Raw genomic sequence first — 18,771 nt, forward strand, 5'->3', positions numbered from 1 at the left:
CTATTTTTGTGCGATAATCAACTTATTACATAATTGGATGATCATTTTTTTTGTAATTGCGAATTAAATGCGGATAATGACAAGAAAAATGATGTAAATTTGAAGAGAAGACCATTTGGTAATGTGGGATAAAGGAAATTAGATTAATTATGTGAATTGAATAAGTTAGATTATCAAAACAAAGGGTGATTAACAATTAATTAATCAGGAATTAGGACCATAGGACACCAATGGAATACCTACTTTTTGTTAATATAATGAAGTATATATTTGATATTATCTAATAACTTAATAGGTACATGGGAACAGTGTAATTTTGGTTCCCTAACTATAGGGTTGTGGTACTTTCGGTCTTGTTCGGTTCAAGAATTACATTTGAGGAACATAATTATAACAAAATTGAACTTTTAATCTAATTTTTGTTGGAGAAAGCTAAATGATGAGCCTGATATCATCACATGTCCTGCTCGTAACCTGTCAATTTGGAACTTTTTAATTTTTTCCATCAAGTTTTGATAATATGGCATGAGGAACGTAAAAGAACAATAAAAAAATACAATCGGCCATTCAATCCAAATTTCACTAGGACAAAAATATAATATCAGTAAACTTAGATGGAAAAATAAAAAATTTCTCAAATTAAAAGAGTCACGCACCATGTATGTGCAAATTTCCAGCTAATTGTAGCGAGTTTGGGCGATATCAGAACTGATACGCTACTTTTCTTTTAATTATAGTCTTTGATTACAAATTCAAAATAAAAGAGGACCAAAAATATCATATTTACAATTACTGGACCAAAATTACTCATTTTCCCTGGACATGATATCTGATGTATTTGTTTCTGATGTCTCTTTTATTTTGTTCATACGGTTGCATGCAATTCCTATGGTGGTTCGTATTTAAGAAGGTTGCACTGTTCCTTCAACACAAACAGCCAAAATAGTAGGTAGAGATGAAACCATGCATGTCCATCACATCATCCATCCATATTTCATACAATTAATGCAAATGTGTTCAAATCTTCTCATTTTTTTTTTATTTTTTTTCCATTTTTGAAGTATAGCACATGGCGTGACCACTTCACAATTTTTGGTAATTTCTATTAGTATATATGTACTAAAAATGGATTCGCGTACATATCTCTCTATTTTTTTTTTTAGTAAATCGTTATAATTTATTATTAAAATAGACCAATTACCTCCATATTGATGGACAAATATATCTACGGAATTAAGTTATGTTTTGTTGTCAATAAGACCTAGTTCAGTTGGCGAAGTTGAAGTCTTATGACCTTTTGAGATCTCATGGATTCAAACCCCGTTTTATGCAGGGATGTTGTGTTTATTGAATAGTAGGTGTTGGTTAGATTTAATGTATTTGATATTTTTTTATCACAGTATGATTGTTGTAATTTGACGGGAATGATTATAATCAATTTATTTTAATTAATAATAAATCATTGCTCTTATTTAAAAAAATTAAGTTAGGTTATGTTGGCAAATGTCTCTACAAAATAGAAATAAATATTTGATATTTTGGATTTAGGTTCTGCCAAACGGGAATATTTTAATTAATAGTTAATTAATTATTGAATAACATCATAATATATAACTGTACTATTCAAGTTTTCAATAAAAAGAGAGATGAATATGGATGAAAAAGGACATTGTTAAAATCATACATATAGAGATTTTGGAAGTTTATTTTATTTTTGTCTAGAACGAAACAATTATACATTATTCTTATAATGTTAATTTAAATATTTACAATTAGTCGACGATCAGAAAGCAATTATCATCAATTGCAAATATATTTAGTCAAATTGTGAATGTGTACAGAAAACATGAAAAAAAAAATAAAAAATTGCAAGACATAAAGTTTATGTTGTTCAGACAATTCTCCCACGTCCACGAATTTTCATAATATGTTTCCAATAGAATTGTTTTTATTGAATCAATCACAATAAAATATCACTTATCAATTATTAATTATACTAAAATATCTGTAAAATATCATAAAATTATAATTTTATTCCTGAAAAAAAATTATAATTGAATCTTCAATCATTGAATTTTAATATAACGTTGGATCAAACTTTACATTTCAATATGATATAATGAGTCTCGAGTGAATGTAATGGTTTTTCTCCCTTATTGATGCATGAAAAAGTGATTTTTTTTCCATTACCTACTAGTAAAAAGTATGATTTTTCTTTACGGTTAATTATTATAGTTAAAGGAAAAAAATCGTGGCAAATATAAATCAATTATGGCTTGGCAATGGCCATTAGCCGTTGTTTTTACAGATGTGTCGAAAACATCAACCTCAACGAAAATTGATTAATCATGATAAAATTTATTTTTTTTTTATTTTATATAATCACAATTCATAAAATTGATTTACCATAATTTTTAAATCGTAGAATTTTTTTTACAGTGACCCGTTAACTAGTTAATGCTTATTAGCATGTTCTTGCTTGTATGCGAATACTCATAGCCTCAATATTTATGCATAAACTAATAAATTATATGTTCCTCTTAATTATATTAACATATTGTGTTAAATATTTCAATTATATCACTCTCATATGAGAAATAATCTTCAAATTAATGTGGCTCCTATCATGCGATCTAAGTGAACTCTTACCTAAATAATTTTTGACGCAATAAATATACATATTATGACAATATCTTACGCGTGAATATGGCCACTAGAAGAAATATATTTTTTTCTATAATTAAATATTTTTACTATAGCTAAAAATCACAACACATTAATTAATAATAGTAAAAGATTATGTTTTCTTCCCATTGATTGTGTCGTGATTAATAGTATTCATTTATAATTATTATGATAAAATATTATTGCTGAGCACGAGTATAAAAGATTCTTTGATAGAATAGGCTACAAAAAAGACTTCTATGAGGTAAAACTACCAGGAGGCTACGAGGAAGTGTCCTACGAGATAAGATAACCAAGGGGCTACGAGGAAGTCTCCTACGAGGAAAAAGCGGTTAGGAGGTTATGAGGAAACTGCTTACGATGTAAAACTACCTGGTTGTTACAAGGAAGTCACTTACGAGGTGAAGCCACTAGAAGGCCACAAAGAAAACTCATACGAGGTAGAATCATGAAGGAATCTACGAGGCACGAGTAGAATATACATAAAAAATTCCTAGCACAGGTGGTCCCAAGGGCCTACTACCCTTAGGCATAATATCTAATACGACCTTTGTAAGCAAATTGAGAAAAATTATGCATGTAATCATTATGGGTAGATCTCCTAAAAATCTACGTACGAGCTGTTCCCCCAAGTCCTCCTATAAATAGCTCATCACAATTTGTCTAGAGCAGGATGGAAAAAAAAGAGCTGAAAACTCCTTCTAAAAGAGAAAAGAAAGAGATAGTACTTAGCCTCTTTAAAGTTTTTTCCTTGAGTAACCATTTTTTGTATTATCAAATTGGCGCCGTGTGCGAGAAATCAATCGAAAAATGGTAAAAAGACAAGTACTGATGAAATCTCGAGAAAAAGAAACTGATGAATCTCAAAAAATTGCCCCGTCAAGATCCTAAAGAGAGGGGAACAAGCCCTTCTCGAACACTCACCAACACCTCGTATGTTAAGGTGGAAGACATCACCAAACTATTAGAAGATGCTTCGGAAAAAGGAGCTAAAGCAACCATCAGGTTGATGGAAGAAAGAAAACAAGAAAAAATGCCCCGCTTACCTTCGCCAGCACATGGAGAACCTCCGATAAAGATGGTCCTATTGCCAATAGTAAAACCCCCACGTGGCAAGAGAACCCCTTAGGAGAAGATCTGTGGTAGGAAATTGCAAAAGGAGATAGAAAACCTAAAGAGACAAATTTGCTCGAAAGCTATCAACTTAAGAAAGGAAAACCTCTTCTCCGATGAAATCTGGACAGAAACCCTACCCCCAAGTACTAGAATTCCTCAACTCCCCAATTACGATGGACACAGAGGAGACCCCCAAGATCATGTAGATCAATTTATGGCAGCCATGGACCTGAAAAACCCCAATGAGGCAATGGTCTGCCGCATCTTTCGAACTACCTTAATTGGGAGAGCCCAAACTTGGTTCTCCCAATTAACCCCCGGATCGATCAAAGGGTTTGAACAATTAGCTCGAGGATTTATCTATCACTCCGTGGGAAATAAGCGGTATCCAAAAATGCCCAGCCATTTGTTCACCATTGTACAAAAAGAGGGGGAAACGATACGTTCGTATGTATAGAGGTTCCCTAATGAAATATTAGATGTTCCCAATGTGAATCCTGATCTCTTATAGGGAATAATGGCACAGAGATTGAGAAATGGAGGATTAACCGACTCCTTAATTGGAGAACCTGCAGCCAGTAGAGATGATATGTTATCTGAAGATGAGAAATACATCCTGATAGAAGAATCTTGAAAATTTAAAAAACGTTAGGAGATTCAAAAGGGAACAGTTTTACTCTCTTCAAAACCTTACTAGGACTCAGATCCTAGTCGCCAAAAATGGAAGCGAGCTGATAAGGTGGCCTGTGAAGATGAGGGATAATGAGGAAACATTGAGATCGTTCTGATATTGCAACTTCCACCAAGATTGGGGACACACCACTGAAGAATACTGACGCTTGAGAAAAGAGTTGGAAATACTCAAGCAGATGGGACACTTGGAGAAAATGAAAAATAAGAAAAAAATATATTTTGAGACATGAGAAAAAAAGAATGGATGTACCCCCCCAAAAAATTGCCTCACTCGGACAACCTACCACGAGCAAAAAAATAATTAGGATAATAGAAAGAGGAGACTACGGGGGTACCCCGCTTGGTCCGCCGGCAAAAGGCGAAGAGAGACATAAGGTCAAATATACCTAAATATAAGAGTACATTGAAACGAGATGACACCAGACATACCACCAATCAAGAGGACAAGGTAGGCGTAACACTCCCTCATGAAGATGTCGTGATATCCATTGTGGTAGCCAATATAGAGGTAAGATGAATCCTAGTGGATAGTGGGAGCTGTGTGAACATACTATTCCTCCAAACGATGTCGAAACTGGGAATAATATTAGAACGTGTAAGGCCACACACCACCACCCTTATGGGTTTTGAATGAAGCACTATCCAAACTAAAGGGGAAATCTCCCTACCGATCTCGTTGGGAAAAGATCCTCGAAAGACTACCCACTTCGCTAGATTCCTAATAGAGGATTTCGAACCAACCAATTATAACATTATATTAGGAAGAGCTACTTTAAATGCCATCACAGACGTGGTGTCACAAATCACCTAAAAGTTAAGTTTCCAACAGATCACGGGACAGGAGCAGTACGTGGAAGTCAGAACAAAACCAGGGAATGTCGGTGTAGCAGCCTTAAAAGGATAAATAGTACATCTCCAACTAATCAACAAGCGGGGCTTAACAAGACTATGGACCGCATGAGCCCCAAGTGTGACGTACGAAGCATCTCGTTGAATCTAGCAGAAAATGATAAGCTAGTTCAGGTAGGTACTGCCCTTTCAGATAAAGAGATCGAGGACTTGATACACTTCCTAAAAAAGAAGTTTGTTCATGTGGGAGCAAAGAAGGACAGAAAGAATAAACTTTGAAATAGTCGTACATAACCTGAATATAAGTCCCGAGGCAAGGTTAGTCCAACAAAAAAATATTAACTTTGGGAGTGACAAAAACAAAATCATATTCGAAGAAGTCCAAACATTACTGGCTAAAGGGCATATACGGGAAGTTATGTACCCCAAATGGGTGTTTAATATTGTCTTAGTCCCAAACTTGACGGGCGATGGAGGATGTGTGTTGATTTCAAAGATTTAAATAAGGCATGCCCAAAAGATTTTTATGTCGCTCCCTTGAATTAAGTTACTCGTGGAATCTACTTCTGGATGCCAGGGGTTGACTATGCTGGATGCGTATCAAGGATACAACCAGATAAAGATCACCGTATCAACCAAGAGAGATGAGTGCAGCTTTCCAATATCCAATATGATGAGATAGAAGTCCGATTGATACCAAAAAAGCTATGTGTGATATGAGACCTATTCTTTGGCTTGATAAGGTTCATGGATCGCATAATTGACGATGCTATTATGCTGACCCATTCTGCTAATACGAGAAAGCGAGACAATGTTTTTCCAACCTGAAGACCAGTCCCTAGCTTTGGAAAACTAATGGACATCATTCTCCTTAATGGATAGAGGATTATACTGTTACAAAATAATGCCCTTTGAATTAAAAAATGCAAAGACTACGTATCAAAGAATGATGAATAGAGTTTTTTCCTCTAAATTGGAAAAAGTATGGAGGTATATGTAGATGATATGTTTGTCAAAAGCGTCAACAAGGAACAACACATATCGAATTTGGAATCTGTCCCTCATAGAACAATACGGGCTCAAATTGAACCTAAAGAAAAGCGTATTCGGAGTAGGAGGAAATTTTTTTGGGTTCTTGGTCATGTAGAGAGGTATTGAGGCTAACCTCGATAAAATTTTAGCAATACAGCAAAGAAAGGAACCGACAAGCATAAAAGAAGTGCAAAAGCAGACAGGTAGACTAGCAGCGCTGAACAGATTCATCTCACGAGCTGTAGATAAAGGATTGCCATTCTTTAAAATATTTAGAAATGCCAAGAACTTCGAATGGATAGAGGAATGCAAAGTCGCCTTCAAAGAACTGAAAGCCTACCCAACCTAACCTCCTCTCCTAACCAAACCTACCAAAAGAGAAACGTTGGTATCTAGCTTTGTCCCAGAATTCAACAAGTGCAGTACTAACATAGAACAAAGATGGAAGCCACTATCCCGTCTACTACACAAGCCACATGCTTCAGGGAGCCGCGGTCCAATATAATTCTACATAAAAAATTGTCTTAGCCCTCGTATACGCAGCTAGAAAGTTGAGACCTTCATGGCACCTTCCATTAAAGTATTCACAAACCAACTACTGAAACAGGTTTAACACATAGTGCTGGAGGAAGAATGACAAAGTGGTCATACGCACTGAATGAGTATGATATCCAGTTCTCGTCTTGAAAAACTATTAAGGCACAAGCTTTGGCAGATTTTATTATATAAACATTCTTGGACCCTGAAGAGATAAAGCTTGTATGGAATAGGTACTTAGATGGATCAATTACAGAAAAACGAGCATGAGGTGGGTGGTGCTCATTAACCCTCAAGGATATGAGATATTCTTTGCTTTAAAACATGGATAATAGTTATCCAATAACGAGCACAAGTATGAAGCTTTGCTAGCTGGGATGAATATCGAACTAAGTAATCAAACACATAAGATAAAAGTCTGCAGTGACTCTCAAATTCTAGTGGGGCAAGTAAACAAAAGTTTTGAGGCCAAGGATGAGAAAATGATTAAGTTACTACGAAAGGTGGAAAGTCGCAAAAAGATTATTTTTTCGAGCTGGTCCAAATTACCCGAGAAGAAAACATGCGAGCTGATTCTTTAGCTCGGATTAGAAGTGGAATGGAAGGGACTAACACCCCACAGGTTACCCTACTTCGGGTTCGACCTGAAGGGTCAATATACAAGATGACTCATGTTGTCCATTCGCATGTGACATCCTCGATAGAAAGCATATGAACGTACTTAGAGACAAACGAACTCCTTAGGAATCCTAGCGAGGCATGCAGAGTAAATAAGATAGCTGCACGATTCTTTATTGACAAAAGATATCTCTTTAAAAAATCCTTTACTTATCCAGCACAGAGGTGTCTACGCCCCGACGAAGCAGACAAAATTATGGTTGAAATACATGAAGGTAGCTATGACAATCATTCGAGAGGAAAAAGTTCGGCCGTCAAAATAATGAGAAACGGATATTTCTGCCCTACTATACAAATGGATGCGAACAAGTACATCCAATATTACGAATCATGTCAGCTACATGGAAGGCTCTACCATGTCTCTAGGGTTGAACTCGAAGGGACTTTCCCCTCCTAGCCTTTTGACCATTGGGGAATGGATCTCGTAAGACTTTTCCTCTTGCTAGAGGGCAAAAAATTTTTTTAGTTGTAGCAGTAGATCATTTCACCAAATGGGTCGAAGTCGAGTCGCTGACCATGATTGACGAATCTAAGATCATCTAGTTTGTCTGAAAAAATGTTGTGTGCAGATTTGGAGTGCCCAGAAAGATCACTACGAATAATGGGACATAATTTCAAGGTGAGAAGTTCTAGAAATGGTGTAACCATTGGAATATTAAACAGGTTTTCACCTCCGTAGGCAATCCAAAAGCTAAAGGGCGGACTAAAGTCACCAATAGAATTCTCCTTCAGAATTTGAAGACCAAGCTGGGTAAAGACAAAACTAATTGGGTGCATGAAATCCTAGAAATCCTATGGGCTTACAGAACTATGCCTCGAAGTAGTACAAGTGAAACCCCCTTTTTGTTAACATACGGATCTAAAACACTCATGTCCTCAGAAATCGTCGAGCCAACTGGTAGGATAATTCGATATGATGAGAAACTGAATGAGCAAGCACGAAGTTACGGGTTTGATTTGATTGAAACTTCACAGATCAATGCAAAACTAAAGATGGAGAATTATAAATAAAAAGTCGTTCAGCAATACAACTCATTGGTACAAGAAAGAACTTTTCAAATAGGGGACTTAGTTCAGAAAAGTTGACGTTTAGAAGATGACTGCAAAACTAGATCTAAGATGGGAAGGGCCCTATTAAATCAAAGTCATACATAGAAAAGAAACCTACAAACTAATGACACTTACAAGAGAAGAAATCCCACGCACGTGGGAATGCAGGGAACTTAAAGAAGTTTTATTGTTACAGACTTTTGCCTTGTACCTCAAACATTTCCCAGAGAAATAAAGTCCTATGACGCCGCGCTAGAATACATCAAGTAAAAGTGGAGGAAATATTACACAGACAAAAGATAGGATATAGGCTACAAAGTGCTAAAATAAATATACACTGTCTGGTTGAAGCACTAGATCAAAAGATGCACCATCAAGTGCTAAAGGAAAAAAATAAAAATCCTACATAATGCGCTAAGTCAAAAGAAGTGCTATATAATGCGCTAAGTAAATAAAAGCGCCACCTAATGCGCTAAGTAAATAAAGGTACTAGCTGATGTACTGAGTCAAAAGAAGCATGTATATGTGCTAACAAAATACTCAAGCCAAACAAACTAACCCCCTGAAATGCCCTCCCCATCAATGCGTCCAAAGTCATCTGCCCTCACATTTAGGAAGTTGAAATTAAAGTCGATTGGGAGGTTGTCCAAATTTTTAAATTGATCAAAGCAGGTCATGAAACCATCTAGATAAAAAGTAGAGCCTTGCTGTAGAACGACATCAGTATATTCTTAGGAAGTTTTGTATAGAGATATAGCGGAAAATTGGCCGCTCGTGAACCTCTCTTCCATTCCCCTGGAATAAGCTTTTGTAGCTGTCGTCTTTAAGACATCATTCTCCACAGACATCAAAGGCACACAACTTTCTTTCTTAGCAAATTGCTATTAAAGGATAGCTATCTCTTGCTGAAACTTTCCCTCGATCTCTTCCGGACCAATCTCTCCCTCCTTTGAGCGCTTCTTAAAAACTCGGGCCTGAGATCGTACCTCTAGAAGCTCACTCCTCAGTGACTCCATAAGTTTCATAGTTATCTCTTTTCTACCATGGCTTTGACAATCGCAGGAACCTAAACAATCACACAAGTAAAACGAACACAAAATCAAATCACAAAAACAAGAAGATAAGAAACTATCTAGCATACTCACAGGTGATGGATGAGAAAGTAGCAGATGACCCATCCGGGGTGTAGAGCGAGAGGATAAAGTATCCACATCATCTCGATTGACCGCCCTTGTCATATTGAAAAAGCCAGATGGAGGGTCGAAATGAGGAGTTATAATAGGAGCGGGAAAGGACATCGTAGATGAGCCCTCCTAGGGAAATTTGTTAATACGGGCTCGTTTTTTTGATAGGATGGAGGTGCTCAACAGGGGGTGCGACTGGGGAAGTGGAGGGAGAAGATGGTAACTGAGAGTCCTGCATCAAATGCTCAAGCACTTCTTCAGGTTCAGGGGAAGTCTCGACTTTAATGACATGTGTCTCCTAAGGTGAGGGGGACAAATATGGTACTAAAGGAAGGGGGATGACGATCTGGGATAAGCTGACGTAGGGATGTCAGACGGAGTGGCAAACGGGGATCTTGTACTGGTAGAACTGGAAGGAATTGATGGGACCCCCTCTGGTAGAAATTTTCGAACATCAGCTCGGTTCATCATGATTTCTGCAAAGATTTGGAAAATCATACAATTAAATAAAAAGGGGAAATACGAAATACTAAAGTAAGATGTTTATGGAACCTAGTAAAATAGTCGTTAGGATCAAGTAAGGGATGTGACACTGGATGTAAATCGGCTAAGGAAAAAAGTTCGGTATCCAAAAAATCCTTAGCCTTGAAACCATTATCTAAGAGCCCGACTGTCTTAACTCTCCCCTTAACAAGGTCTAAATTGATAGGAGAAAGCTCGTTTAAAGAAGAAACCCAAGCGACAGGGACCCGCACTCAACTTTCTTAATAAAAATGAAATGAGACTTCCAAGCCCATATGAAAATGGTTTATCTTATATAAAAGTCAGACCAAAATGAGGAGAAAAATAGAAAAAACAATCCCCCTAAGCCAGTTTAGGAGTAAACATGCCCAAAAGATTTTCTATGGAAACTTCAAAGTGGTATAACAGAAAACCGATAATCAACCTATAAGAGTTAAGAAGAAATTGGCTAGGTGGAATTCCCAAAAAATTAAAGAGCTTGACCACAAAATCAGGTAAGAGAAATCTAAGACCTACCAAACATTGAGAAGCATACACTATAAGACAATCAGGAAGAGGATGGTTAGCTTGCTGAGAAGGTAACGAGACCATAGATACATAACCTTCAGGTAAGGAAATCTCAAATATTAGCTTTGCGATAGATTTCTGGGAGATGGTGAATACGAGATTCGAAATGATGAAAATAGACTCAAAAGATATCTTAGTAGGAGGAGCTAGTTCCCCAAACCCAGACGCCCTGGTTCGCCTAGGCATCTTTCCTCTAATTTTCTGGGGAAGTTTTTTTTAGTGCAGCGAAGGGGAGATGGAGGCATTGAGGAATCAGAAGAAGTCCACTCCTAATCGGTGGGAGAGGATCCTACATCCATCAAACTACATCTTTATAAAGAAATAAAAGAAAAAACAGACATACTGCATTTTCAAAAACGCTAAAATGAAGAGTACCTTTAAGGAAAAGAAGAGAATAAGCGTAAGTGGCTTGCAAAAAATGATGAAAATGGTGTTTTCGATTAATGAAGAAAAAGTCATGGCTGAAAATGATGAATAAACAAGTAAAGATGAACACCCCTATTCATGAAGAAGGGGAATCATCCCAAAAAGTGTGAAATGTCAGCCTTGGAAAAGTGAAAGGACCTCTTGAGTAAAAGTTGAAAGGCACGTATCATGCAAAAGGTACCAAGGTAAGATGAACAAGTAATTATGAAGAGAGAGAGAGAAAAAAAAATTTGAAATCTTATTTAAGAGGCCGCAAAAAATTTAAAACACTTAGTTTTTATATTGACCAAAATACTTAGTTGAGACAAAAACTGTGGTACTTCTATTATGATAAAATATTATTGCCGACCACGAATATAGAAGATTCTTTGAGAAATAGCCTATGAGGAAGACTCCTATGAGGTAAAACTACCAAGAGGCTACGAGGAAGTCTCCTACGAGGTAAGATAACCAAGGGGCTATGAGGAAGTCTTCTATGAGGAAAAAGCGGTTAGGAAGCTAGGAGGAAGCCACCTATGATGTTAAACTATCTGGATGTTACAAGGAAGTAACCTATGAGGTGAAACCACTAGAAGGCCACAAAGAAAAGTCATACGAGGTAGAATCGTGAAGGAATCTACGATGGCCAAAGAGAATATACATAAGAATTCCTAACACAGGCGATCCCATAGAAGGTGCCTACTATCTGTAGGCGCAAAATTGACTACGACCTTTGTAAGCAAGTTGAGAAAATCTGTGCATGTAATCATTGCAGGCATATCTCCTAAAGATTTATGTACAAGTTGTTCCCCGAAGTCCTCCTATAAATAGCTCATAAAAATTTGTCTAGAGCAAACTGGAGAAACAAAGAGCTGAAAACTCCTAAAAGAGAAAAGAAAGATAGAGTACGTAGTCTCTTTAAAGTTTTCCCTTGAGCAACCATTTTTGGTATTATCAATAATGATTCTTAAATTGTGGTCATTTATAATATAGAAAAAAAAATATTTTTTTTTGTAATTAACCCAAATGAATTGTAATATAATAATTATAGATATTTCAGACAATGATATCAGCATTTTATTATATATATATATATTTATATCAAAAAATTTATGATTTATTTAACTAATGTATTTGAATTTCATGTAATCATGCAATATATAATTACAATCAATTATTTATCTGTACTATTATGATAAGTCGTCTAAGCTCCCTAGAACAATTAATTTGTTGTGCCAAATGTAAAATTCTTAAAATATCCTTACAATCCCAGAAAATTATGAAACCAACTTGGTGCGTCAAATGTGAAATTTCTAACGTATCCCTCTTTTAATATTAGCTCTCTATTGTCTTTAACCCATGATCTTATTAAAAAAAACTATATAATATAGGCAATGCAGTTTTAGTCACGTGATTAGTATCTTTTGGCGTTTTAACCTTTTTATTATTTTTTTTAAAGTTGTAAAATAGTCACGTATTTTTTTTAATTTTTTTAATTTAAAAAAAATTATTCGATCGAAAAATTTAAAATCGTTGTAGAATATTTTCCTCCAATTCCATATCGGCAGGTTTGATATGACAACTTATGCCACATCACTTTTTTTTAGAACATAAACCTCTAGATGACATGTCAACCAAAAACAAGTAATAAGGAGAAGACCCAAATTTTAACCAGCACTTGCATTTACTTTTTGGCTGATTTTAAATTTTTCCGTCAAATCTGTCCATAAAGTGGAAAATTCATAAAGGTGTAAGACTATTTTGCAACCTTAATAAAATAAAAATTAAAACACCAAAAGTGTATAGTTACAAAACAAAAGGTACATATTTTCAGCATTACATCGACTCGATCAATAAATTACTATGATTGTAAATAAAATTACAATCAATGATTCGTGTAGAGTGAGATAATTACTCGTATAGAGTGAGACAAATATCCATACGTCAGTGGAATTTGATATATTAAAATAAATAAAAGCCCAAATATTAATGTAACATTATAAGTACAAACAAATTAACATCCATATTGTATTAGAACTATAACTTTCTTGGTTAAAATTAATTAATGTAATTATATATATCTAAATATGTGTATGGTGCATGTTAGAAGTGGTGGAAATTAAATTCGGGTAGCAAAAAATAGTAACAAGGTTGGAGTAGTTACATAAATAAATGCAATATATCAGAAACGTAAGCATGGGATCATATGTTGTACGCACTGACGGAAGTCTCCAACAACGTCACAATGGTCCCGCCCCCGACCATTATCATTACATCCATACAATGAGGTTGCAACAGTTACATACATATATTTATAATAAATAATATTTTTGTGTAAGTGAATATATATATATATATATATGTATATAGGAGCACATGGGATGGAAGGGCTTGTTTGGTTGAATAAATAAGCACACTAATTATGAAAATAGGCATGCAGTTGTAGGTCCTTTTAAATTCGGGGGTGGTACTCTTTGCCTATTTCATTTAATCCAAGTACTTGTCTATCATATTGGATCTTGAGGGTGGTGGGGTGGAGGAGATCAACTGGGCTTTGCCCCTCGAGTATGGTTATGGTTGTGGTCGTGATCGTGGTCGTACGTAGTCGTTCTATTGGTAGTTGAACAAATAAATTGATTATCCCAAATTTGAGATATATCATTAGATATATGTCTAAATTTGAGTTTGACGTAAAAATAATTGGTTCAAATTTGAATATAACGTAATAAGTAATGGATTTGAGTCTCAAGTATTATATTTGTCTGCTCATTAACAGGTTTATACACCGATACAAATCATAGAATGTGAGGAAAGGGAGAGACTTTGCAATATATTTATGGACGGGAGAATTATGTATACAATGAGGGTACCGTGTGTGTTAGTACACAAATCAATCCGACAACTAGTCGCCTGACACACGCCCTTGCCAGCTCAACCACCACTTAGTTAAACGTTCAAATATCGGACCTTCCTCTATATAATTCCGAATTGAGCATTTGTTTTAATGATGTTTATAAATGACGACTTATATCATAAAATGATATAGCTTGCAATTCGATTGATGCTCTATTTTGCTAGGTATTGTCTTTTCTGACTTCATACGAGTCTCACATTTTATCTTGAAAAACGCCGTTTTAGAAAGGAGACGTCCTTGGGACATATAAACCACTGAAAACTTCTCATCTACAACCAATATGAAATAATTGCCAAAATAATAAAAATCTTTCAAATACTCTATTAAATAGATAAATAAAGTCCAAAATATAATTCAAATTATTCAAAAATTCAAAAATTTTAGCTTTGATTTAATTCTTTAGTAGTATTTACTTCATCAATCTCATCACATATGTATAAGCTTTTTAGTTACCAATTTGGTCATAACTTTTCAAGTTATTGTCCTGTCATAGCAAAACATTTTCCTCTCCTTTATACAAAACAGGGAAGAAGTAATCCGCAAGCACTGAGAATCTTCAATCACACATATCAACGTGCGATTCATAAATGTGATTTACGATTCGATCGATATTTCATTATTTGATGAGATATTAGCCGCTTTAATTTTATCATAAAAAAACATATCATGAAAACAAGAAGGATTTAGAACTTATAAATCATTCAAACTCATTATTTATAACTAACATTGTATAGACTGCGCGTATATAAAATATCAACATAAAGTATGAAGATGGAATAAAAGAAGTTTGAGGCAGGCGGGGGAAGTAGAAGCGTATGATTATTTTTGAAATTTGAGCAGTGCGCTTTAAATGCAAAAGTTGGATGAATATATGTGTATTATTGTGTAGTATTTATTATTCCATTAAAAGCAAAAATAAATTACAAAGTGACACGTCCGTGTAATTACTTCAGAAATTAAGAAACAACATTATGAAATGGGTCCAGCCCATTGCCTGCCCCAGACCCATTAACATATAAGTACGAAGAAAAAACATAAATAATTAGAGAAATAAATACTCAATTCCATGTTTTTACCTTCTCATCCCCTCCCCCCCCTGGCTTCCTTTTTTAAAATTTACTTTAAGCATATCATATTAATTACAAACGAGCAGCTTGAGTGACTTATAAGTTTGAAGGTTTTCTCTTCCTAATAAAACGTCTTTTGATGACAAATTTGTTAGGTTGATATAAAACTAAAACGAACAATATGTTGCGCAATAGGGCATCGATCGATTTGCAAGCTGCATCATTAAGCATCATTTGTGGGATCATTATGTATTTCTCCAAGGCCTATAAACTCCAAGGCAAAGCGCCCACATCGGTCGATGATGAGGAGTTTGAGTGGTTAATGAACTCTAAAACCTCATCTCTCTAGCGAAATGATTTTTTAAGACAAAATCATTAGATTCATACGAAATTAGAACGAATAATATCTTACGTAATGGAGCACCAAGGAGTCACAACTGGTATCAATTTTCATATTTTACTCTTCTTTTTATGTTTTTTATTCTTTTTCCCGCATTATTGAATATTAATTGCTGAATTGAGTGGGCCACAATGCAATATATGGGCCAGAAACGCTATGCTGTGATTCCTTGGACCCATTATAGGGAGCCATCATAAATGCTTTGGGCTTTTATTTTGTAGAATGGGTTGGGTTTATGGTCAGGTTTCGGGTCTTCTCCATTAATTTTTTTTATCTTTTATTTAATTTATACTTTGCACATTAAATTATATTCTTAACATAATATTAATTACTTATTAAGTATTTATAAATAATAATTTATTATTTTAGAATATGATACTTGTTAACTAAAGAAAATAAAAAAATTAAATCGAATTTTTTGGCCTAAACTATTCAGGTCCGAAGTCGGGTTGGAATGGATTTTATGTCTTACAAAACAAAATAAAAGAAATGGATCTCGAGTTGGACAACATTCACCCCATTGTCATTCCTACTCGTGGTACTATTTGCATGTTATTATTAGGGAAAATTTCGAAAGAGATTTTAGTTCCACTTGAAACGTATCCGTGAATTTCTTAATATTGTAGACATCATCCTTATAATTTTAGTTTTGTATTATTTTAACCCCAATATTTTATCTTTGATCTTCTAATCCTTAATATTTATTCTTTTTGCCACTTTAATTCTTTAGACTGATTTTTTCATGGAAATTTAAGAATATAATACATGGCAGTCCAATAGAATATTTTAGTTGAATAGTAATTTTATAAAATGAAGTATACAAGTAAAAATTATAATATTATTTTGATATTTTTAACCTAATTTAATAAATTCACCTTGTCCTATAAAAATTTAATTTAATTTTTCCTAGTGTGTCTATTGATTGTCACAAATGTTTCAACATTTTTTTTTTTTTTTTGGGGTACTGATAATATCAAAATTCAAAAGAAAAAGCGAAAGATCCAAATGGGATTTGTATTGAGATCTCAATCAAGATTTAGAATTACATAAAGTGATAATTTCTTTGTGGTGGGACATTAACGCAGACTAAATTATCAATCCCGTGATAAGAAAAGATATATAGAAGATTAGAATATGATATATCCCTAAAAAAATAATAATATACATTTAGCCCAACTTGAACATAATCAACCTACCTAATAATCCATTTCCCATCATCCATCTTTATTTTGGATGAAGGGTTGAATTACTATACTTTTTTAGATCTAAATTACAATTTTGATGCACTTGTAATTAGATTGGTGCTTTCTAGTACGAGATATTATTCGTTTTGATTTATGTTAGTTTCACGATTTCGTCTTAAAAATGCGCCTCATAGGGAAGGAGGTCTTAACCCAATCAGTCCCATAGTGAAGTATTATCCCACATTAGTTACAAAAAAGGAGTTTGAATATTTTATAAGTCCAAATTACTACTCATCCCAGAGAAACGCCTTTTGAAGTATAAAAACTTTGAGAGTTAAGATTCACACAGAACCAAAACGAATAATAATTCATGTAACAGGGCAATAATTAAATTTCAAGCCACATAGTTTGATTTAATTATATACTTTGATTTCAAAAAGACAAGTGTCAATTATAGGTTACAAACGAGAAATCTGATGGTATATAAGTCCCAAGTACTACTCTTGCCAACGAAATGCCTCTTTAGTACAAAATCCTTGAGAGTTGAGACTCACAAATTCAAAGTGAACAATAACTCATACAATGGGATAATAATTACATCGCAAGCCACATAATTGATTTAATTATAAATTTTGATTTTAGAAAAAGACAGGCGTCGATTATATATTCATGTGATGCCAATATATGATATCAAAATATTATCGAGGATTTTTCAATCCTTATCTTCACCCAAACACCCCCTAACCCCCACCCCCACCCCACCCCACCCCACCCCAATCATTATTTAAGCAGAGCCAAACCTCTCCAAATAGTAGTTGCTTCATTTTTCTACCTCCAACACCACCCTCCAAGAGGTATAAGCCAGAATCAGTCATTCAGCTTATTTCAAGTTCTTGGAACTATTAAATTTTGATTAGTCTTTTTGCTTTTATTTTTTTCCCTTTCTTGCAAGTTATAATTCTGTTGTCATGAATCATAAGATTGATGTTTGATAATTTCAGGACAGAAAGAAAAAGACAATGGAAACTGAGGCAATGATCATCAGCAAAGACTTGAAGGTGGAGCGTCCATCCCATGAGGCACCACTCATCTCACCTAAGCACAGCTGCCTATGCTCTCCCACCACCCATGCCGGCTCGTTTCGCTGCCGCTTGCATCAAGCCACCTCCCTCCACCGCGCTAAAAGCATTGGCTCCACTGCCTGCCACCACTCACAATCTAAAGTTACTCAGATTTCCAATATGCTTACGCAGAATAGTGCAGCCGATGCTCAGTAATAACAACATAAATATTATATATTTTCGTTCTTGATTGTAGTATTCATCTTCTGTGATCGATTTATGGCATATTTCTGTCCTTTTAACCGTATATTTAGTCTTCTACATGTAAGTATACAATCTTGGAGTCATTTAAAGAGAGGTCCTGTCTGAAGTTCCAGCTTTCATATGTTTTTCCTCTTTTGTGGCATGAATTCTGTTTGATCATAATCATGTAAAAAATATTGTGATTAGTCATAATAGGAGATAATTAAGCATGTTCTGGAGATGCTATTAAACAAAAAAGACAAGCATTCTACATCATGTCTTTGCTAATGGGGTTAACAGTGTTTTAACTTTTATCATTGTTTTCAATTATGACAGATTGATATCACATGATGGATCAGACAAAGAAATCTAGGCATCATGTCTGATTAGAAAGGAAAATCTTGTCTTGGGCATATCTGTATCAGCAACCATAATTGATTAACAGCGCGGGAAATGAACTCTGCCATTTACATTATTTACAACTTGCAACAAAGGGGCAGGCAAGAATGCTGGAATTAGGACCTCTTGAATATCCATAAAAGTTGAACTTTGAGCAACATGAAATCTGGACACAACTGCCCAAA

General features: G+C 34.8%; 1 protein-coding gene across 1 annotated transcript; it reads left to right on the top strand.

The window, feature by feature from the left end:
- On the top strand, nucleotides 5,443–18,160 carry LOC105168314. The gene is made up of 3 exons (XM_020696034.1): nucleotides 5,443–5,517; nucleotides 9,993–10,085; nucleotides 17,885–18,160. Exons 1-3 carry the CDS (start codon nucleotides 5,443–5,445, stop codon nucleotides 18,158–18,160), a joined length of 444 nt encoding a protein of 147 aa, XP_020551693.1.

This window comes from Sesamum indicum, linkage group LG8 (assembly GCF_000512975.1).
Source record: "Sesamum indicum cultivar Zhongzhi No. 13 linkage group LG8, S_indicum_v1.0, whole genome shotgun sequence".
In the NCBI taxonomy this organism is placed as follows: Eukaryota; Viridiplantae; Streptophyta; class Magnoliopsida; order Lamiales; family Pedaliaceae; genus Sesamum; species Sesamum indicum.

Coding starts and splice junctions, on each gene's coding strand:
- LOC105168314 (XM_020696034.1), top strand. CDS start 5,443: ATGGACCGCATGAGCCCCAAGTGTGACGTACGAAGCATCTCGTTGAAT. Junction 5,518..9,992: donor AAAATGATAAGCTAGTTCAG/GTAGGTACTGCC, acceptor TTTTTTTGATAG/GATGGAGGTGCTCAACAGGG. Junction 10,086..17,884: donor ATGCTCAAGCACTTCTTCAG/GTTCAGGGGAAG, acceptor TGATAATTTCAG/GACAGAAAGAAAAAGACAAT.